Below are 23,620 nucleotides of genomic sequence, written 5' to 3'. Positions count from 1 at the left end.
AGCTACGGTGCTGTCTCAATACATAATGGGGTCACCATGGCAGGCGTTAGACTTGCTGGGGCCCAGGGCCGAAGCTCGAGCTCCACCACCCAGGGCCGAAGCCAAAGCCTGAGACCCGGCACCCGGGGCTGAAGCCTGAGCCCAAGGGCATCAGCCCTGGTTGACCGGGCTCAGACTTTTGGTTTTGGCCACCCTGCCCGGGTCAGTGGAGCTCGGGTGGGGTCAGGCTTCGGTCCCCCCTCCTGGGCTCGTGTAGTAACTTTTGTTGTCAGAAGGGGGGTTGCAGTGCAATGAAGTTTGAGAACCCCTGGTCTAGGCCTTGTACGCCCTGAATGCATTCGCTTGCTGCGTACATCAGTAGCCTGTTATGACAGATCATAGGATCCTATGCAAAATCTTAAGGCCAGAAAGGACCATTTTGATCATCTAGTCTGGTCTTCTGCATAGCACAGGCCTGAGAACTTCATCCTGTGATGCAGACACCACGAGGGGAACTTCTTGTTGAACTAGAGTGCAGCTTTTATCCAGTCTTGATTTAAAGATTTGAAGTGACGGACAGCCCCCCTCCCCGGAGGTCAGTTGTTCCGAAGGCTGATTGCCCCTCGCTGTTAAATATTTGCACCTTATTTCTACCCTGACTCTCTTCATTTTCCAGCCGTTGGGTCCTGACTGTTCTGAAAACATGATCATCCACTCAATGTAGGATGGGGGTGAGAGCAAAGAATCAGGAGAGGGGGGTTCTAAGTCCGGTTCTGCCCCCCAACTTCCTTTGTGGCCTCGGCCACGTAATTTCCCGTCTTTACGTGCCTCAGTTTCCCTGTCTGTCAAATGGAGATGAAAATACCCATCTTTAGGAAGTCCGAGATATCTACATGCAGCATGCTGTATAAGTGCTAACTATTTTTCATAGTTTTGCCCTTTTGTGCAATGATCTTGATGTAAACTAGCACTCACAGTTTCCCTCTGAGCTGGACAAGAATCATTAGTGTCCCCTCCCCCCCTTACAGATAGGGAAACTGAGGCACAAAGAAGGGACGTGATTTGCCCCAAGTGACACAGCAAGTTAGTAACAGAACACAAGAGTCCTGACTCCTGCTTCTAAGCTTTAACTGCAAGACCATGATTTCCCTCCACTAAAGAGCCACTGCAAAATTGCAGAGGAAATCATCCATAAACCAGGCTGCCCATCGCTCCAGTGTAAATTGCATGTCTGGCAATGTCAAGCGAGGAATCAGAGCAGCCGGAAACATTTCTAAAATGAATGGGCGAACTTGGGCTTCCTGCCGGTTTTGCAGAAAGGCAGAAACCAATGAGAAGGGATAGGCAGGCAGGAGAGGAGAGGGTGCGTTGCCAGCTGGACTTTGCAGGGGGCTTTTGCCATAAGCAATACAACCTGTCTCCGGGAGGGGAGGGGGAAGAAACGGGGAATCTTATGAGATTAACACTTGAATATTAGAAGTGTGCAAAGTTAATTGAAACCAGGAGAAATAGCCTACAGAGTGCATTAAGGAAATTGTTTGGTTTTGCCAGGGAAATCCATCAAAGTGAAATAAATAACAGCATATCAGAAACTTCTCTGCAGTCCTGGCAATAAATAAAAGTATTCATCTAATGACACACCACGGTATGACCAGTGTGAGACGTCAGCAGTTACTGAACCCTGGACACAGCACAGCCAACTAGTGCTTGAACAAAAAGAGCAACTCCAAGAAGTGATAGCTGTGGTAGGCTGTTATCCTTTAGTAGTTCAGCCACTAGAGGACGACAGAGTACACGCTGTGTTAGTGGGGGGGTTATGTTCACACATCTCGACGCAAGAGGAAGTGGGGTTAACCCCTCCACGTAGAGTCAAGAGCTGCAGAAAGCTAAGTCAAGCAGGGAATAACAAGATGGAGTAATACGATAATAATACAATATAACAAGGCTACGATAGCATTCGCGAACAGAGACGGGCCTTTTAGCTCATGCGCTAGAGGCTTGTGCGCTTACCACCAGATGTCCCCAGTTCAATCCCCGCCACTGACCGTTCACGCAGTGGGCCTGACTTATACAGGCAGTCAGGCAATCACAATCCCTCCGGGGCTTGTGCCAGACCTTCATCCCGTCCCACCCCCATCCCCGCGACAGATGTCAGGGTTAGGGTGCTGTTACCTTTGACCTTCACCTCCAGCAGGTCATGCCCGTCCTCGATGCCGTGCTGCAAATTACAGCGGTAGATCCCGGAGTCATTGGACCGGAGCTCGCTCATCACCAAAGTGGCGTCAGTGGGCGTGGCCGGGTAGAAGGGCAAGGAGACACGGTAATGGTAGCCTTCGCTCACCTTCACCTTCTGCCCCCGAGCCACCAGGATCTCAGCCTCCTTCCCCTCAGAGATGAAGGTCCATTTGACCCGGGGCGCCCCCAACACCGCCCGGCGCCCCGCTGTACTAGAGGTGGCCAGGGGACGCAGGTAGGTGACGTGGCAGGGAATGGTGAGGGTGCCTGCCAGCACTGCCCGGACTGGCGGGTGTTTGGCAATGGAGACCCTCAGAGCCTTGAGGTCGTCTGCCAGGGAGAGGGAGGAAACAAAAGGTCAGCAGTCATCCAGGAGAACCCAGTTAGTTTTGTGCAGTATAGGGTCCATGACACGCAACTGAGCAGTAACGATTCCATCCAGCAAAGATCACTGGTAACACACACGCACGTGGACACATACACACTTACACCACACAGTGCTTGGCATTTTCAGTCTGTTTGTCCATAAATTGCTGCTTTTCTGTCTCTTCTCAGTAATTTTAACTGCCTGTGATCCCCTCTCCGGACCTGGATTTCAGTGTGACGTCTGTCTGCTTGGACCTTGCGCCGTTTAACGTCACTCTGACAAGAGGGCTGAGCCCAGAGCCCTGATCAGAGCACTGTGAGTGTGTGCAGGGTGTTGGGTGAGCTCCCAGGTAGGGTTAAACTAGCAGTGAAACCATGGACAATCGGGTGAGCAGCTCCAAGTTCAACCCCAGGTTCCCTTATATTATTATTTGTATTACCTTAGCACCTCGTCATTGACCAGGCTGCCAAGTGCTTGGTGCTGTACAAACCCAGGCTTTAACTTGAGCTGCTACCCACGTTGGGAGCTGAGGAGTTCTGTCTCCACTGTTGTTTTAACCCGAGTTAACTAACCCACCTTAAGACCCCACCTGGTGCTGCCGTGCAGGGGTATCTGTAGAGACCTAACTAAAACATGCCCAGGGACAGCTCAGGAAACCTCCCTCTGGGGCAAATTCACCCGGGGTGTGACCCCACAGACTTCATGCGTGGGTTTGGCACCTCTCCCCCCAGGACCCCTGCTTTATTCAGTGACGGGGCTCACTCGGCAAACTGCTATTCCATGCATTGCTTTCTGCTTGCTGTTCACTGCCTGGCCCCAGGCCTTAATTTAATGAATGCTGCTTAATTTAGTGAATGAAACCCTGCTCTGAAGCCAGAAGGGCTAACTTCCTTGTGCTGGGAGGTACAGCGCTCACGCTGTGGCAGCGGGGAAGGGGTTAACAGATGGGTGCTTTACCTCTCCAGCTGGTACTCACTGGCCCATTAACCACAGCTGCAGGCGGGAGGCTGGGTGCTGGAGACGCGAGAGTTGCTCTGAGAAAGAGAATGCAGCCCTGGGAGAGAGACGCCTGCAAGCTGGCCAAGGTAGGACAGGGCCCAGGTGCGGGATTGTAAGAAATGACAGACCCTCGCTGCTTACACAAGGGCTGTGGGCTGGCCCCCTGAGGCAGGGGGTTCCCTTATCACCCTCCCCCACACGTATACCCCCTTGGAGGATGGGACGTGCAAAGCTTTGGCACTAAAGGGGTGCATCCAGACTGAAGACCCGGTATAAGACATTGGTTCAGGTTTTTACCTGGACTCTCCTGTTGACCTGGATGGGGGTTTGGCCGGCTGGGGGACTGGATGGCAAGCTGGAACAGACCCCGCCCTCTCCGAGTGACTGAGCTGTGGCTGACGGGAGGTGATGGAGACAGAGGAGCCCCGAGGAGGCCTGCCAAGCCCAGAACGAACCTGTGACATTTCTTGGGGTCTTTTCCCTGGTGCGCCTCACTGTGGTATCGGGGCACGTGGCAGCTGTTAATGACTTTAGTTTCACAACACCCCCATGTGGGGGCAGGGTGCGATTATCCCCATTTGACAGAGGGGGAACTGCGGCACACAGAGACGAAGCTCAGCCGTAGCTGCTAATTTTGGGTGCCCGATTTGAGGCAGCTGGTGGTGGTTTTCATGCGACTTAGCATCGTGTAGCACTTCACAGGCTCAAAGCCTAGCTCCCACAGAGAACAGCTGTAGCTGCGAGCGTCCGGCACTTCTGCCAGTCGTGCCCTAGGGCCTCAAGACAGGCACCCAGAAAATGAGGAATGCCAATTGCCCCCCCCCACTCCCCAGCTTTGCATCAACAGGGGTCCTACAGACCCCTCTGATATGTCCCTAGAGCACCCTCTATCTTGTGTGCTGATTGAGGAGGGGCCCTGGGGTGGGGGTGGGCGGGGGGGGGAGTATACGATCATGTAATTAAAGATTGTCTCACAATGAAGATGACCATGGGGGACATTTTGCTAGCATTTCCTAACTCTTGCGGGCTTGACTTTGCAAGCTTAGCATGGGCCCAGCAGGGAGGTCATGGAGAGCACAAGGTTGCCTACTCTCAGGTCAGGGGCCTGCCCCACTGCGGCAGCCCAGCTCTGTCATGGCAGGAAAATTCCTGCTTGGCCCCAAGCTCTCGCTCGGAGCCGGCAGAATCTTCAGGAAATTTAGCTCAAATCTAAGACCACCTACTAACGGGCATACTGCTGGAAAGGAGCTGGGGATTCTCGCAGATAGCTGTCTGAATGAGCGGACACCAGGAAACAGTCACGGAAAAGGCTAATATCATTTTGGGGGTGTACAAACAGGTGTCGTCCGTAAGGCAGAGGTCCGTGAGACCTCAGCGGGCATACTGTGCAAAGTTTTAGTGATCAAAGGTTTAGAAAACCTGACCTAGGAGGAAAGACTAAAAAAGCCCTGGGCTTGAGAAAAGCATGCCTGGGAAGGGGGGTGGATAAGTCTTCAAACAAATGAAGGGCTGTTATAAAGAGGACAGGGATAGATTGTTCTCTGTGTCCAGGGACGGCAGGGCAAGAAGCAAGGGGCTTAATCTGTAGCAAGGGAGATTTGGGTGAGACATCAGGAAGAACTTTCTAACTCTAGGGCAGGTAAGCTCTGGAGCAGGCTTGTGGAATCTCCCTCATTGGAGGTTTTTAACAACAGGTTGGACAAACCCCTGTCAGAGCTGGTCTAGGTTTATTCGGTCCTGCCTCAGCGCAGGGGACTGGGCTTGGTGACCTCTCAAGGTCCCTTCCAGCCCATCTTTTCTAAGTCTCTATGTGGCATGTGCAAACTTCCCCTCCTCTCCCACCGAAGACTTGGTCAAATTTGAGTGGATTTTCACAGGGACCGCAAAAGGCAGCTCCCGGATCCAGAGGCCACCCCCCTGTCAAATTTCAAGTCCCTGCTCCAAAGCTGGGGAGTGAGGGGTGGGGGGGCAGGGGCATTAAAGCTTGTCAAAGAAAGGTCACCTGACTTCTGTAATATGGGCCAAAGAACGTCTCTATTCCTGGCCTCACTTTCAGAACTGGTTGCTCTATTTCAGCAAAAATCCCCCCTCCTACCACCCCATAAAATTCAGCCTAAGTCAAACACCTGGCATGGAAAATTTTCAGCCCAGGTGGTTTAAGTTTGGCAAAGTTAAAAACAACTGAAAACAGGGTCTTAGAATGGGAAGTGTTGGGCAACCTTAATAAGAGGCCTGCCTGTAAAAGCGTTACAATAATGCCTAGAGCCCCAAACCAGGATCCAGACTTCATTCTGCTGGGTGCTGCATGTACCCATAGCAGGAGACAGTCCCTGCCTTGAACCCAACTCAACAAGACAGATCCAGGAGAAGTTACTGGCCCAAGGTCAGAGGCACAGCCGGGACTAGACCCCAGGTCCCTGCAGAGGCAGCCCCGTGCCCTAATGCACTCGACCCTACTGCCTCTTGAATCAGCTTTGATCGGATTTCGGCCGCAGCCACCGCAAAGCTGCCTGTTGACTGGCTCGGAGGGTGTCCGACTTACCTGCACTGTCCCCAGAGATAAATGCGTCTGTAAAAGCAAGGCGGGAAAATACCCAGAGCAGCAGCATCATGTTCATCATCGCTCCACCTGGGCGGGAGGAAATATACAAGATGAGTAAGCCCCTTCATTTTTGGTTTAAACCAATTTGTACCGAAAAATTCCCAGGTTTTGCAAAAAGTATTATGCAGTTTTTTACTGATTTTCACCCTACTTTTGTATCATTCAAATATGTAAAAAAATAACTTGTTTTATTAGGAATATACAAAACATTGCATGAGATATCTGTATTAAGTTAATACATTAGTCTGTGTGGATATGCAAAGCTCCCTGTTTATGAAGTAAAGCTCTACGTATTAGTCTAGAAGCTACACACAATAAACACAGGCACGCACACGAGCTCTGAAGCGTGTGCGCATCTGAACAAACTGATGAATCTCACGCTCACCATGTACCCATTTCAAGCTGCTAGCAGATAAGAGTTTAAAGATCTGACACGCTAAAATGGGAAGAAAACGAAAATCTGTATCAGAATACGTTTCAGAACACAGGGAAGTATTTGAAAGTTTAAAAAAAAAATGAGTGTATGCAAATGGTGCGGCCCAATTATTAAATGTAAATATTTATAGGCTAATAGTTCTGAGTCTACAATGGTAACCTCTTGATTCAAATGAAAAGTTTTATTTGGGGATTAGAGAGAGATTGTTTTCTTAAACTCAGCAATGGCCTTGTGTTCTGGGTTCTGTGTTAATTGACGTGGTTGGCTGCAGCATTAACAGAATTCGAGCCATTAATCGGCTGAAAACTCCCCCCCCCCCGTCTTTCCAGCCAACAAAATAAACCCCGATATTTACCCAGAACAATGATTAATCGTTTTTTGCACTGATTTTCACCTGTTTTTGTTGTGGTGGTAATAAAAACAGATAAATTCCTGGGGGGGGGGGGGAATTTTCTGTATCTCTGCTTGTGTGAGATTGTTCTGCAGAACTGAGGCTGTTCACTTAAGTTACCTTCCTTCCATGTCTAGAGTTTCAGAGAGGCTAAGAAATTCATTGCTCAGGGCTGTAGTTACAAACAGCCTTCTTTGCTACACAGCCCCAGTTCATTCCCAGAGCACCGGCCTTTCTGTACACTGAATGAAGCAAGGGTCCTGTAGGGAAATAAATGGGATCTAATTTGCACTAGGAACCTCTTTACCCAACTCTGGCAGAGTAGAGGGGCCTTAAGAGGACATCAATTAGAGTTCAAAGGTCCGTAGGGTAAATGAGAATCTGGGTCTGTAGGCATGATCCAAATCTGAAGGGAGCAATTCTCCGCTGACTTATCCCTGCATAAATCTGGCGATGCGGCCGTAAAACTGGCATCGGCGCTTGCCAAGTTCTGAAACTGTTCCAAAGCTGGTGAGCGTGGTGGGGGGGAGGGCATTTGGATCCAGGAGTTTGGTTCTGGCCCAAGCTAAAATACCACAAGGACTCCTCGTTGTTTTTGCTGATACAGACTAACACGGTTACCACTCTGAAACCTACTCCAGGATGCCTTGCCTTCGGCGACAACCTGAAAGCTCCTGGCTTCATGGGACACTGAAGAAAACCCTTAATATAATGAGAGCAGCGTGGCTGGATTTCAGCTGGGCGTCATTCTGGGTGGCGTTGTGGTTACGAACCCAAGCTGGGTGTTAATAACGTGTGTTTTGCAAGATCCTGTTTGCCCCAGACAGTCTGCTAGACCCACTGGGGTGGGGTTGGGGGCGGAGAGGTCATTGATTAGTTAGAGAAGCTGCAAAAGGATTTCACAGTGGTGTACAAAGATCATGGGGGGAGGCCCAAGATGGCCTTCCTTTGAAATTCTGCTCACGCTGGAGGTTCGCTGCTCACAGGCTGTGAATGCCGAGCGCTGACCAAAGAGCTTATTATATCCCTGGCCGTTTCTCAGTGCTGCTTGGCACAAAGAGACTTCCCCATCTCCCCCACTGCTCCCAATGAATTAATCTCTAAGAAGTTTTCCAAGGGCTGACGCTGACTCTGCCATGTGATTTTCCCCTCTCTGCTGACCGCCAGTGTCCGTCTCGCTGCATCTCTCTCTGCAGCCAGCAGGGAGAGGGAGTCTGGTGCAGCGGTTAGGGCGCTAGCCTGGGAGCCTTGGATTCCATTCCCTGCTGTGCCATGGACTCTTTCCGTGACCTTGGGTAGGTTACTTAGTCTCCCCGAGGAAACTGAGGCACGCTGTACAACGGGAATAACAGCACTACCCTACCTCACAGGCTGTTTGGTGGAACAAGGGCAGATGGCTGTAGTTCAAGGCGGTTTTATCATTTGAATTAGGTTGGAAGGGTTTGATTTTTATAGGCAAATGCCGGTAGATGTCGATTTCGTCGTACGCACACACAAACGGATGATGCTGGAGACTGTCTTTAAGGGTTGGGTTTCCCAGACGGAGACTGGACCATACACTGTGCGGCTCTTGTTACACAGAGTCAGTTGGATGCAGACAGAGAATAAACCAGATTTCTTGTGAGCACGGAGAGATCTCTGAACACCACGCGCCCCTCCCCAGCTTTCCTGTTCCTTTCCAAACTTAGCCATGCTAGAGCCAAGTTGGGGCTTTTGTTGTTCTCTCCGGATGAATTGGAATTCAAGATCACAGCTCTGGAGAGAGAGGGAATAAAAAATACAAAGCCCATCGCTCTGAAGCCAGGGCTGGGATTCAACCCCAGCAGCCGGTAGCTCGTGGGATCAGGCCAGTCCCACCAGGGCTGGTTTGCCTTTAGCCTTTGAAACGAGAAAGCCTTTGTTGGATGATTTCTTTTTTTTCCGTTCCCAGGGCGCCATCGCAGCTTGAGTGATTTGCTCTCAAGACTGCTTCAACCCGAGAAAGCAGGTTCAACCCCCCCCCCCCCCTCACGTCAGGACCACAAGAGATTTGGCCCCTTCCCCATCGCAATGCCCTGGGCCAAGTTAGTGTTGCGTCTTTTGCTTCTCGTTGGCGTCGCCCATTCTGAGTCTCGCTAGAATCAGTGTTTTCCGTAAAGCCCCAGCTCCTGGCAGAACGTGACGATGGGAGAATCTCAGCTGGGTGTTTTGTAATAAGAGTCTAGGGGTCATCTTTGCAAAGAGAACCTTGAAACGTGTGAGCCCCGAGCGCCCAACGGCCCAGAAAGCAAACGAAAGACATCCCCAAATCAGCTTCAAAATCATAAGGATTTTTTTTTTAAATGCCTAAAACCTCCTGGTTTCGGAGGCCTGGCTCCTGCTTCTTGGACATTTAGCGTTGGCCAGGCGGCTCTCCACATGGGCAGGTTATCTACGGTTGCCAGCATTGTATTTCAAAAATAAGGGACTGTTTTCCTAGCACCCCCGCCCTACCCCTCTTCCTGATATTCTGGTTAAGAATAATACTAAGCAGCACTCCTCTGCATTTACCAGGGGCATTTCTTGCTGCTTTTGGTAGCACTCAGCAATTCCCGATCTTGTTTTACAGAGATGGGGGGGGGGAAGGGGCATCTCTTGTAATGAGGGGCTGTCGGCAACCCTAGGCCATCCTCCCCGTGGCAAATCCCAGAGCGGTGTGGCCGCCTGGCAAACCGCGTGCCACCAGGAGCACCACTAGAGGGCTCGGGAACTATTTAAAGCAGCGGCTCTCCACCCGCGGCCCAGCGGTGTGCCTAAAAAAAAAAAATTCAAAATTTGCGGCTCTGGTCTGGCAGGGGGCGGGGCTGGCTGAGGGGGAGACAGCGTCTTGCAGCCTGCACCAGCACTCCTGCCAGCACGGGGCGGGGGAGTGGGTCTGTGGATAGGTTTGCAGGGGGCGCTCTGGGCAGTGAGGGGGTGCAGGGCACCAGGGGTTTGCTGCAGCGGCCCCAGGTTTTAGGTGGGGCTCCGCTCCTGGCCCCCCTTCTCTGCACCTGGCTCCGCTCCTGGCCCCGCTCTGGGCGGGGGCGCTGGGCATAGGGGACTGTGGGCCGTTTTAAGGGGGGACGCTGTGGTTCTCAACCCGCGGCCCATGTACCACACTGCGAGCCGCATACGCGGCCCCCGGTGAGAAACAGGTTGAGAACCACTGATGTAAAGCAACGCCACCTTCTCCCCAAGCAGCACATTTAATCTGGTTGGGGCTCAGTCCCTCTCTTCCCCGGCCTCCCAGGGCCTGTTGTGCGACTCTAGTTAGATGCAACGAATCCTGCATCGTGGCAGGGGGTTAGACCAGATCAGGGGCTCGCAGCCGTTTCCTTTCACAGGCCCCGGCCCCCACCCTACATGCTATAAAAACTCCACGGCCCCGCAGTGCCACACCTGGTTTTCTGCATATAAAAGCCAGGGACGGCATTGGGTGGGTGGGGGGAGGAAGCAGGGCAATTGCCCAGGGCCCCACGCCACAGGGGAACTGCGAAGCTACATTCCTCAGGCTTCGGCTTCAGCCCCGGGTGGCGGGGCTCATGGCCCCGGGCTTCAACCCCACGCGGTGGGACTTCGGCTTTCTGCCCTGAGCCGCAATGAGTCTAACACCGGCCATGCTTGGTGGCCTCCTGAAACCTGCTCGTGGCCCCACAGGGGGCCCTGGGCCCCTGGTTGAGAGCCACTGGCCTAGATGACCCTTGCGGTCCCTTCTAATGCTGTGAGTCTGTGATTGTAACAATAAGCTTTTGAGGTGCTGGGACACTAGGGGAACGGGGGACCCAATAAATATCCTAGACGGATGCTTGCGCACCCCCCTGGCACTGGAGGACTGGATCCAGAGTTTCAGCCTTGGGGGCCCACCTCTCCCATCCCCAGGCGGTGATGGTGGGGCTCCTTCACCAAGGGAAGGTCATGCCTGACTAATCTAATCGCCTTCTATGATGAGATTACTGGTTCTGTGGATGAAGGGAAAGCAGTGGATGTATTGTTTCTTGACTTTAGCAAAGCTTTTGACACGGTCTCCCACAGTATTCTTGTCAGCAAGTTAAGGAAGTATGGGCTGGATGAATGCACTACAAGGTGGGTAGAAAGCTGGCTAGATTGTCGGGCTCAACGGGTAGTGATCAATGGCTCCATGTCTAGTTGGCAGCCGGTATCAAGTGGAGTGCCCCAAGGGTCGGTCCTGGGGCCGGTTTTGTTCAATATCTTCATAAATGATCTGGAGGATGGTGTGGATTGCACTCTCAGCAAATTTGCGGATGATACTAAACTGGGAGGAGTGGTAGATACGCTGGAGGGGAGGGATAGGATACAGAAAGACCTAGACAAATTGGAGGATTGGGCCAAAAGAAATCTGATGAGGTTCAATAAGGATAAGTGCAGGGTCCTGCACTTAGGACGGAAGAACCCAATGCACAGCTACAGACTAGGGACCGAATGGCTAGGCAGCAGTTCTGCGGAAAAGGACCTAGGGGTGACAGTGGACGAGAAGCTGGATATGAGTCAGCAGTGTGCCCTTGTTGCCAAGAAGGCCAATGGCATTTTGGGATGTATAAGTAGGGGCATAGCGAGCAGATCGAGGGACGTGATCGTTCCCCTCTATTCGACATTGGTGAGGCCTCATCTGGAGTACTGTGTCCAGTTTTGGGCCCCACACTTCAAGAAGGAGGTGGATAAATTGGAGAGAGTCCAGCGAAGGGCAACAAAAATGATTAGGGGACTGGAACACATGAGTTATGAGGAGAGGCTGAGGGAGCTGGGATTGTTTAGCCTGCAGAAGAGAAGAATGAGGGGGGATTTGATAGCTGCTTTCAACTACCTGAAAGGGGGTTCCAAAGAGGATGGCTCTAGACTGTTCTCAATGGTAGCAGATGACAGAACGAGGAGTAATGGTCTCAAGTTGCAGTGGGGGAGGTTTAGATTGGATATTAGGAAAAACTTTTTCACTAAGAGGGTGGTGAAACACTGGAATGCGTTGCCTGGGGAGGTGGTAGAATCTCCTTCCTTGGAGGTTTTTAAGGTCAGGCTTGACAAAGCCCTGGCTGGGATGATTTAACTGGGAATTGGTCCTGCTTTGAGCAGGGGGTTGGACTAGATGACCTTCTGGGGTCCCTTCCAACCCTGATATTCTATGATTCTATGATTCCTGGGAACCCCCAGAGCCAGGAGCAGTGCTCTGGGCTGGCTGTATTAGCAGCAGGGTGGGGAAGTTTGAGGGAGCTGGCTGGAGCAGCTGCGTCCCGTTCCCAAGACACACACACACACACACACACACACACGACGCTTGTCGCCGAGGCCGTGATGAAATGCCAGGTCCCCTGGCCAGAAGCAGAGAAGTCTGGCGGCTGCTTGGCCTGTCCTCAGCTTTGCCGTCTCCTCTGAGACCCTCATTTGCTCAGCCCGCCCCCCCGCCGGCTCCCCTGTCCCAGCAGCTTGTCTCCTTGTTGGAAGGTCACCTGCTCTGATCCCCATTCAAGGCCTTCTCAACCCAACCCCCCCCCCCCCCCCCCCGTCATGTGATGATTCGTCATCCCCCATCACAAGGTGCACTGTCAGCCGGCAGGAGGCAAAGGAGACACACAGAGAGGTGGCTTTTCGGGGACTCGGCTGCAGGATGAGTCAGCCGCAGCACATCCTGGGCCCTGGCATCTTTCCCAGAAACAAGGGAAGAGAAGAAATCCTTCCTGTAAAGTCCCGCTTTTGATGTGCATTGCCAGGCACGCCTGCTTTTGCACACATCTGCACCAGCGTGCACAGGCCCCCCCCCATATGCACGTGCATGTGCAAAACCATGCACACGCACACACTCCCCAGGCTCGCACACTGGCAGGCTCCCTGCACGCCCTGGCACATGGCTAATCTCCCCCGTGCTTTTCCCCTCATATAAACACATGCAACTGCTTTCCTGCACACCACCAATGCTCACACGCACCCACACGCATGCAATCCCACGTGCATACCCTTGCCCCAACATGCTTTCCAAGGACAGCGGCTCAGAATGCTCTTGCAAAGGAAAAGCACCTCTCTGCTTTGCAACAGCCAGCCCGTAATTTCCACGCAGCCCACTGAGAGCTCCCATGGTATCTTCCAAGCACGTCTCCCCCCTTCTCTCTACCTTCCGCCTTAAAATTCCAACTGCCCCAGGCAAAGTGGGGGGGCTCTTTTTTTATACGAAGCCACCCGCCTGGGCTGGCAAGGGACAACTCCCTGGCCTAGCGCCTCTCACCAGAATAGACAGTAAAGTCCCGTTTTTAAAACCAAGTCCTCTCGACAGGAACAATCAAAACGTTCCCTTCCGGCCTCATCAAGACGCTTTCGTATTTAAATTTTGTTTGGGGGGGGGGGAATTGTCGCAATCAGCCTGTTTCCCCCGGAAAGCGTCAATTTAGAAGAAAGAGCCTTTTCCAGCGGCGCCTGGTCCAGCTGGAGGATTTTCCACCCGCTCCCCTTGACGGCTGGCAGCAAGCCGCCTGGGCCGGGTAGACGGACGGTTGTTAGCAGGGCACACGCTGGGAAGAACCGTGTGCACGTCGCATCACCGGCAGAGGCTCGGGGTGCGCTCAGGCCCACGCGCTCATCCCCTGGGGTGGGAGGCTCGGGTCCAGCTGCAGCATAGACGTACTGACGCCGGTAGGGGAAGATGCGTTCCGTTCCTACCATGAAGGAGGGACCACAAAGGCGCCCTGTCAGCTGGGGGCTGGGTCCGTTCTCTGTGGCCCATCGAACAATAATAACACCTGGTTCTTAGCGAGTGCTTTTCAGGCACAGCCTCAACATACTTGCCAAAGGAGGTCAGTTTCATTCTTGCCATCTGACAAAGGGGGAAACTGAGGCACAGAATAGGAGCAGGAAGAGCTAGTGAGAGAACCCAGGTCTTCTGTGTCCCTGTCTTGTGCGCTAGCCACTCAGCCATACTGTCTCTCCAGTGCAGCGAGGACTCCTCAGTTCTTCTCTTGAAGCAGAGCTGGGTCTGCTGTCGGTGCAGTGGGAAGGGGATGGGGATGGGGGTGGGGGCAGGGGGGGGCATCCCCTGCTGGAGATGCAGAAAAGGGGGCGCATTGTGATGGACGCACTCGGGAGCCGTCGTGTTGGCAAGAAAAACTTGGCAGCAGCCTAACAGAGTGGAAACGGGAAGAGGGGAGGGTTTCTTCTGGAGTCAGTGACTTAGGGCCTGGTGGGTTACCCCCCAGGGAAGGAGAATGGAGCTCTCTGTTCCAGACTGGGCAAGGGGGTGGGGAGATGGGAAGCGGGTGTCACAAGCCCCCACCCCAGCCCCGGCCGCACACATATTTCTTCCTTCCCCTCTAATTGCATTCAGCAGATGAGAATGACGCTCCCAGGGCTAACGGCTCCGATCCGGCTGGCTCAGGGCCCACGCTTTGAAGGCCAGCAGCTGCCGCTCCGGTTGAGATAGCGGGGGATGCAGCTGAGATCCAGATCTGCAGAGACAGCAAATGGCTTGGCCATGGCAAGACGTCGTGCTCACAAAGGCACGTGGCCTCCAAGAGCCCCTTCCCCCACCCCATGTCCGTCCCCCGGTCATGCCCACGGAGTTGGGCTCCTTGCTCGAGGAACGGGCTGCTCTGCCCAGGGTCTGTGAGAACAATGGAGCAGAGCAGGGCTGATAGTTCGGGCGCAATGAGCTGGAGCCAGTGGGGAGTTTGTGGAAAAGGAATAAATCGAAGGATGGTGCAGGGAGCAGCTGCTCGGCTGAGCGCACTGAGATGAGTTTTCTACTCTGAAATGGAGTCAGGCAGGTAGTGGTGGTCCAGTGGTTAGCACCCAGGCAATGTTACTACTGTAATAGCTAGGTGCTAGGCGCTGTACATATATAGAGCTGGTTCCAGGCCCAAAGAGCTTGCTGCCTACATAGACATAGGGTGGGAGGGATACTGAGGCAGATAGAAGGGAACGAACTTGCCCAGGGTCATGTAGCAAGTCGGGGCAGAGCTGAGAACAGACCCAGGTCTCCTGACTTTCAGTCCCATGATCTTCCCACTAGACCATGCTACCTCACAGTTGGAGAGCAGTGGCCTCATTGTCAGTTAGTCTGTTCAGAGAAGAAGGATGGGGCATAAAGGTGGCTTATGTCCCTGTATGCTGGAGCTCTGCAGGGCTCTGCCTGGACCCTGGTGTCAGCTAGAGCAGCCCAGAGGCTGCTGTAACTTGCACTTTACTTGCCTTGCCCCCCAGGAAGCAGAGAATAGCCACAGTGCAGTGTGCTCTGGCTAAGTTGTCACAAGAGGGGTTTCTTAGGATGGCACTTTGTCCCCTTGCCAAAGCAACACAAAGGGGTCTTGTGTGTAACCGAGGATCAACCCCCTGGATTCTGTCCCTGGGCTCTCTGTGATCTGGAGCACGTTGCTTAGGCTACAGTTCCACCTAATCTGTATTCAGGGACCTACACAGCTGTCTTGTGCTCATGTACAGCTCCTGGCACAAGGGAGTCCCGGTCTGAGTTGGGGGCCCCTGGGTGCTATCGTATTGCAGATCCTAATAGAGTCCAGATTTCCAGGGAATTTGTGAGATCTCCGGCCTGGAAAGGGGCCATTTGCTAGAGAGGGCAGGCTGCTGTCAGCATCCTGGGCTCGCCTTCCCCCTCACCTGGATCTCACCGTGCTGAGTCAGCGCGGCTGGGGCCTCAGGGCTGGGTGCCACGCAGACTCTCTGCCCTTCAGAGGGCTGTGCCAAGAGCCAACGAAGGTGGGGAGGTCAGAACGCAATCTGCAGGAAGGTGGCTTCTAACAGCAGTGTGGGAAGATCCCCCTCACACGCATGTACACACTGATACACACAGTCCTGTACAAACACGAGCATGGCCCCACAAATACCCTGTTCAGCTATATGCACACACCCATATATTTAAGTATGCACACACGCGTACAAATACTTACATACGCATATAAACACACGACCAATCACATACACACACATATATATACCTACGGACATACAAGTGTACACATAGATACATATGGACACAGAGATACACACACACGACGTATACAGACATATACTCAGGTGTACTGTACACAGAGGGTAAGATCCTGCTCTCTTATATCATCTTGCCTAGTGGGTACAGCAGGAGACCTGGGTTCTAATCCTGGCTCTGCCACTGGCCTACTGGGTGACCTCGAGCAAGTTATGTCATCGCCCTGTGCCTCAGTTTCCCTGTCTGTACAGTGGGGATAATGATACAGATCTCCTTTGTAAAGTGCTTTGACATCTATTAATGAGAAATGCTCTAGAAGAGCAAGGGATGATGATTATTACTGTACAGGTTCCCTGCTATGCCAGGCTTCTACCGCCCCAGCCAGTGTGTTAGACCTCGTTCCAGAAATCTTTGAGCGATTTTTCTTTCCTTTTTCTTTCTGCATTGATCCTTTAGTTCAGGGGTCTCAAACATGCAGTTATTTCCTGCGGCCTGCCATAGGCGCCGACTCCACCGACAGCCAAGCTCCCCTCCCACCCCACTTCCCCCTCGCCAAAGCACCACATCCCCGCTCCTCTGCCTACCTCCCAGCGCTTCCCACCGCCAAACAACTGTTTGGCAGCGCTTAGGACTTTCCAGGAGGGAGGGGGGAGGAGTGGGGACATGGCATGCTCAGGGGAGGAGGCGGAGAAGAGGCGGGGCCGGGGTAGGGATTTGGGGAAGGGGTTGGAATAGGGGCAGGGAGGTGGTGGATTTGGGGAGGGGATTTTGGGGAAGGGGTTGGAATGGGGGTGGGGAAGGGATGGGAAGAGGGGGGTAGGGGCAGGGCCTCATGGAAAGGGTGGAGTGGGGGCGGGGCAGGGGGGTGGGCTTTTGTATCTTTGTATGAAAAGGTTTCAGTAATGCAGCCCTCAGGTTGATGTACTAGTCCTTATGTGGCCCTCGTGGTGATTTGAGTTTGAGATCCCTGCTTTAGTTCAAGAGCTTGGTGCATTTTGAAAAACCCACTAGCCCTGGTTTCCCTATCCAAGAGCCCCGGAGCACTACCCACTCACAGCAGAAATGGGTCTTCTTCCTGCCGGGGGAAATGACTACTAAAACAATCTCCCAAATCAGTCCATTAATATGCACTTAGCATCTTCCAAGGACTTGCGAGGACATCCCCACAGCATCCCAGGGAGTTGAAGGAGTATTAGCTCCATTTTGCAGATGAGGAAACTGAGGCACGGGAAGGGACTGTGACTCACCCGTGGTCACAGAGTGACCAGACCAGGAATAGAACCCAGGAGTCCAGGACCCCTGTGCTAACCTTTGGCAGAGTGCAACAGGAGTTTGTTGTATTAACTCCATCAGACGAGGGAGCACATGGTGCAGGGCAGAGCTCTTCTCATATATGTTTTCAGGAGAAGGAGGCTCGGGGCATGCTGGGATAAAAGCAGGGACTGCATCAGACCAGCAGCAACACAGAAAGCTTGAGGTCACAACGGTCATCACTGTTGGGTCTCACAAGCATCTGGGTGCTGAGGAGAGCGATATGCAAGATTGCTGAAATGCAGCCACTTCTGGGATGGGTCACTGTGGCCTCATATAACAGCACCAACTAAACCGTTTAAGGTAGGAAGTGAAGAAGGAAACCACATCCCATTAAAGCCCCTGGCGACATTTAAGCAGGCAGAATATAATTACCCAGACTGGAATTTGGCCAGATATCTGGGCTCATGTTTAAAAACATATTAATATGCTTCCCCTGTCTGTCTCTTTTGGGAACGAAAAAGTGCAGCTTACCCCCTGCAGTGTGTGGTACTTGGTATCAACCAAGCAGTTCAGGAGAGCATTTAAACTATACTCCTCTCTTCTTGCTTTTACTCATCTCAAAGCACTTTACAAATTCTCATTTGACCGTGGTGGAAACTGAGGCACAGAGTGGTTTTGGGGGGATGGGGCGGAGTGAGTTGCCCATGCTCACACAGTGGCAGAGGTAGGATAGAATCCTGACTCCCCGTCTGCTCTAACCACTAGACAACATTCTCCTCCCAGAGCTGGGAAGAGCACCTAGGAGTCCTGACTGTCAGTTCCTCCTGTTCTAACCCCCTAGATCACGTTCCCTAGGAATAGAACCCAGGAGTCCTGATGGCCAGCCTGCCCCAGTCTAACCACTGGACCACGTTCAGTGGAAAGAGAAACCTGGCATCCTGCCTCCCAGTCCTGGGAGGCAACGTTTAGCCCATGCCACCTGCCTTCATGATTCCACTAAGAGGCGGACAGCAAGGTGAAGTCACTTGTAAACCTCCGGAGCGCTTCTGAAGAACGAAACAGCCATAAATAAACATCTAGTCTGAGTAGCGCGGCAAGCGAGATAAGTGTTTCCCGCCCTTCCTGCTGCTTGGCGTAAAGATTCAGGGAGCCCTCTGACAGCAATAAGGGAAAATGACCGGTTCAGATTTTTTGCTTGGGGTTTCTTGGCAGGTTTCAAAGCGCTGGAGAATTGAGATGGAGGAGGAGGAGGAAACTGTGGCCAAAACCAGCGTCTGAGCACAGAGCTTTCAAAAGCAGCCCCGTTGTCTAGCTTCCCTTAAAACCACCAGTGTATTTCGTGCCCATTGCCTGGCCCCGGCCGCCTCCTCCCCTTGCACATTGTAGGTGCAAGAGCCTTCTCCACTGCATCCCGGTGTCCTCTATTTCTCAGCCTTGCCACCTCTGTTCAGATCTTCTTGGCTTGAAAACTGCCTTTCCCCCTTGTCCTTACAGGGGGAGGTGTTGCGGAGGATCAAAGATCTAGGGTTGTGCTGACTCTGCAAGCTTCTAAACCCCCTAGGCAGGTGGCTGGGAGAAACCAACCCCATGGGATCGCTGTCACTTCATGGTGGAAGGTGCTCAGATACTACTGTGACAGGTACGGTACAAGGACCCAGAACCCAGATCCCAGGACCACCCAACACTGTGGGGAAAGTTCTGCTCCAAACTGGCTCTCCCTTGTGGCCCCCCCCTCTGAAGGGCTGAGTTTCCTCCATCTTAACAACATCTCCTTGCAGCAGGCCTGGCAGTGGTGGTTTGTGGCTAGGTCATTGGGAAAGGAGTTGGGACACCTGGGTCCTAGTCCCGGCTTGGCAGCTGACCTGGGGCAAGTCAAGTCTCTGCGTGCCTCAGTTTCCTCTCACCTATTTAGACTGTCAGCGCTGCAGGACCTGGGCTGTCTCTTACTGTGGGGTTGCTGTGCTTAATGTGGTCTGAACAAAATGAGGGATTCAATCCTAAACTGGGAGCGGCAGCTTTAGAAAGAGAGCTTAAATTGCACAACCCAGCTCAGTGTTTAGATTTTGACTGGGGGGGGGATTGACCCCCTCCTTCCACTTTAAATTACTCCTCCCACTTTAAGCACTGTAGCCCAGATCTTCATGTATTTAGGCCCTTCACTCCAGTGGGAGTTAGGTGCCTAAATACCCTTGAGGGTTTGGGCCAGTGTGTCTGCACGCTTGGCCACTGATCTAGGTTGGACCCTCCAGCCTTTTCATAATAATGCTAAAGTAACAGCAAGTATTCTGCGGTGCCTCTGAACTGCCAGTTTAGGGTGGAAACTTTTGCAGCAAGATAAATAGCCATCAATTAGCTGAAACAAAACAAAAAAAAGTGCAATTAAGGGTCTTAATTCCCTCCCCAGCCTGGAAATTGAGGGCTGGTCTCCACTGGGGACGTCCATCAGCATACACCCCTGGTGTAGACAGTGCTAGGTGGACGGAGGAATTCTTCTATCCCCCTGGCTGTCGACTCCTGATAGGAGAACTGCTTACTGGCGTCAGTAGCGTGAGCGTCTACATTGAAGCAGGGCAGCTGTTTAAGTGGAGACGTGCCGTCAGGAACTCCATCCTAATACTGAGGCGTTGGAGCAGAGAGGCCCGATTCTGCCGTGCTCCTCGGCAAAGCTGCCATTGTTTTCAACGGGCTGAGAGTTGGGCAGGGTGAATAAAAATCAATTATTTTAAAAAAAAAAAATAAAAAAAATCGGGTTTTTTTAATTTAAATCGGATTTTTGAGGAAAAACCCTCTCTAAAGATAGATACATTGTCGCTCAAAGATATCTCCTCATGAAATAGGGATTATAAATTCTAATTCTATCGTATGAGATGATATATTCATGTAAAGTTTAAGAAAAGTTTTGTAAAGCAGTTCCAATAGTTAGTTCATGGATTAGGGACCCAGTCTTATGAGGTTCCAGGGGCTTCTGTAGAGATTATTTAGGTGAATCTTTCTCTCTACCCAATGGGACTCAGTGCTCAGTCTAGAAGTTACCATCAGAGATGCTTCGTTTTGCGGTTCTCAACCTGTGGATTTGTGTCTCCAGAGAGAACACGCTTGTTAACAGCCAAAATGTTTTAAAATAAATAAATAATATAGAGAGGTGAGAAATAACAGACCCCAACCCTATTGTCCCTCTGCAAATTTGTGTACACAGAGTCCATCCCTTACCCCGCTCTAAAAGTGCAAAGTTTCAAAAAGTTCAGTGAATAGAAGATTGTTGGGGGCGGAATAGATCTGGACAAGGAGAAGGAGTCTGCAGATAAATGTGAGAAGGGAGGGACAGGCAGTAGAAACAAAAGTGAAACTGTTTGAGCAGCATATTCCAGAATGCTCTTTTATGTAGAAATCCATGATTAAATCGAGTCTCCCTGACTAGTGATTTAAATCAAATCCACCCTGGGGTCGGGTCCGTTAGCTCCACAGGGGCTGTGCGATGGGGCCCTCAGGGCACGGGGCGTATTTGCGGGCTGGTTCCGGCTTGTTGTATCGCAGACAGTAAACGTGCCGTTGCCCTGCATGGGGGCAGGTTAGTCCTGAGCTAGCAGGTGGAGTTTCTGGGGGGTCATTGCAACAGACAAGGTACATGGGGTTGGATACGGCTGGCCTTCCATGCTTCTCCATGGGACCCACTAGGGAATCTGCAAGGCTGGGTTTTGTTGTGCAAACAGATGAACCTGAGTAAGTCCCCACCCCCAGCATTTCCCTGCAAAGCCTTCCTCCAGGAAACACGCTAGGCTCCTGCCGCAGAGGGGCTGCAAAGAGTGTCTTGTCGATTTCCAGGCCGCTAGGCTCCTTCCACCTGACCTGCTGCATAAGGCAGGCTGAAGAACCTCTGCATCAAACCCAGCACCTGAGAGCTGATCCCAAGCAAGCTCTCCAGGCACTGAGCTGCCCTCTTCACCACAGCAGGCGATCACCTCTCAGGCATGGGTGCCTTTAGCCTCACCGCACCCCTGTGGAATAGGGCAGCCCCATTTTATATGGGCGGGAACTGAGGCACAAGGTGGATGGAGTGGATTGTCCAAGGTCACACACAGCAAGAACCCAGGTCTCCTGGATCCCAGCCTCATGCAGGAGCCGCTAGCCCATCCTTCTTACAGGAAAGCCACCTTAGCACATCCCCCCCCCACCCGCCCAATTATTGGCAGTCTCAGCAGAAAGCCCACAGAGCGAGTTACATTCAACCTGCTCCATTAAAGACAGTCTGGCCGGGGCAGAGCTCAACGGCGCATTCGCAGAAGTTTAGCACAAGCTTGCCCTGCCAGTGCCTAGACTGTCCCTGCCCTCTATGTACAAACGGCAAGTGCCAGGCTCCAGGGCTGTTAATGCAGGATGGAACCCGGGCCAGTGGTAAATTCTCTCTTACATGCCACTTTTAAAAAAAAAAAAAAGGAAATAAAAACCATTAAAAGTCCCCCACGCGTTTCCAGGGCTGGAGCCGTGAAGGAGTGAGAGGACGAGAGAGTTTGCACACGCAACACAAGGGAGGAGGCAACCTATTAAAAGGCTTGCTCGCCCACATATACAATTGTTCAGTGCGGCGAGAGAAACCCTGGACCATCGCAGATCCAAGGACAAATCCCCGAGGTAGCCACATGAGGGGCCCCAGCTGAAGTGACAAGCGTCCCCCCCTTGATCCCCTGCCTGCTGCACAGAGCTGAGTGTTGCAAATGGCATATTCACTGCATGTCTTCTCATGCATCAACCGCAACACACACACACACCCCCAACCAAAAACTGTTTGCACTGGAAAATGGCTTTGCCTGTCACACTCTGCAAGAGGCTGAGATCTCAGTGCCAGGCTGAGCTTTTCCTCTGACTTTCTGTCCTCCAAAAAAAGAGAGACTGACCAACAGATCTGTTCGCAAAAAGAACAGCAGGACTTGTGGCACCTTAGAGACGAACCCATTTATTTGAGCATAAGCTGCAGCTCACTTCATCGGATGCATCCGATGCTCATGCTCAAATAAATGGGTTCGTCTCTAAGGTGCCACAAGTCCTGCTGTTCTTTTTGCGGATACAGACTAACAGGGCTGCTCCTCTGAAACCTCTCAATAAATCTATTTGCACTTGGAAAAACAAACCCAAGGGCCAACGTGTGAGTCCTTTATTCACAAGGGGGAGCCCCGTCGCCCCAGGGGAACGCGCCTGGGAGTAGCTTGCTGCTCCGCGATGCGAGGAAAGGATTCACGACCCAGCCCCAAAAGAATCCAGAAGAAACCGAAGAGCCCAGCCTGGATCCCAGCGCAGCAAGGAGGAAGCCGCGAAATCAAAGTCGCTCACTAACCTCTCCTGAGAAGGCAGCCGGCTGCAGGGGTGGAAATTCACGCCAGGCGTGTGGATGCTGATCTTGCGAAGGGGGCTGGAGAGTGGGAACTTCTCCTCCGGAGCTGGGCTGGATCTTGCAGTGGGCCAATGCAGAGGGGAACTGCAGTTATTCCAAAAGAGAGCACAGAAAACGCATACCGCCGGGAGCTCAGACAGCGGGCGAGGCAGGACCCAGGTTGAAACGAGCTCCCCGATGCACAGACACACACACAAAACCTTCCCCCCCCCTCCTTTTATTCTCCCCCCCCCCTTAAAAAAAGAGTGCCAAGAAATCACACAGCTTGGCAAATGTATTTCTAATTCAACGCCGTGCTGGCAAAATTCCCCCCTCCCCTTTGCAACTGGCAAAACCCAGCAGAATATCCCACGGAGAGAGGGGGAAATTGGAGCAGGACAGATTTTTAATCCAATGCACCAAAACTTGCTGATGCCCCTGAGTTGCAACCCAAAGCACAGTGCTTCTGCTTGGAGAAATGCAGGGTCCCCCCCCCCCCCCCCGTCTAGTCCCCTTATCCTGATCGTCCCCTCATTGCACACACACGGGTTTCAATAGACACACGCGGCTACCTGCCGTCTAGCGGCGTGAATGTTAGTTGATACCTTTGTGCATCGTTTCAGATTGCAAGCAGAAATGCACAAACCAGCCCTGCCCTGTCCCTATTTGCGGGGGGGGGGTGCAGTTTGAACCCTGGGCTGAGTTATTTTCAGCCTTTGGCGGAAGGCACAAAGGGGCAGGACAGAGGGCGGCTGCTTTGTAATGTAAATTACCCGGAGTCTTTGTGAGCGTTGGGGGAGCCCGGATGGAGCCGAGTGGCTGGGAAGCTGGTCTCTCTCCCCAACAGAAGTTGGTCCAATAAAAGAAATGACCTCACCCGTCTCGTTTCTCCAATATCCTGGGACCCACACGGCTCCAGCTACACGGCCTAGCATTTGGCAGCAGTTCGCGCCAGAAAAGTTAGCGACAAATCGAGAACCTGGGATGTTTTTTTTTTCCCTGAACGCCGCTTCTTTAATAGCGGGTGGCAACTCCGAGGGGCACCTGGCGTCAGCGG

At 52.5% G+C, this 23,620-nt stretch overlaps 1 protein-coding gene across 5 annotated transcripts in view; it reads right to left on the bottom strand.

The window, feature by feature from the left end:
• BCAN (brevican) overlaps nucleotides 1-23,235 on the bottom strand; it is a 54,411-nt gene extending 31,176 nt beyond the window's left edge. The window contains exons 1-4 of one of the 5 annotated variants that reach the window (XM_048828065.2): nucleotides 23,169-23,235; nucleotides 22,528-22,668; nucleotides 6,123-6,209; nucleotides 2,152-2,544 (exon numbers count right to left, since the gene is read on the bottom strand). In XM_048828065.2, coding sequence (XP_048684022.2) covers nucleotides 2,152-2,544; nucleotides 6,123-6,201 — 472 coding nt within the window. In that variant the 5' untranslated portion in view covers nucleotides 6,202-6,209; nucleotides 22,528-22,668; nucleotides 23,169-23,235. The other 4 variants (XM_048828066.2, XM_048828067.2, XM_048828069.2 and 1 more) reach the window with 4 other exon arrangements.
• Nucleotides 23,236-23,620: the final 385 nt, after the last annotated feature.

The sequence above is a fragment of the Caretta caretta genome, chromosome 24 (assembly GCF_965140235.1).
Source record: "Caretta caretta isolate rCarCar2 chromosome 24, rCarCar1.hap1, whole genome shotgun sequence".
In the NCBI taxonomy this organism is placed as follows: Eukaryota; Metazoa; Chordata; order Testudines; family Cheloniidae; genus Caretta; species Caretta caretta.
This window is presented reverse-complemented; position numbering and strand designations above follow the sequence as displayed.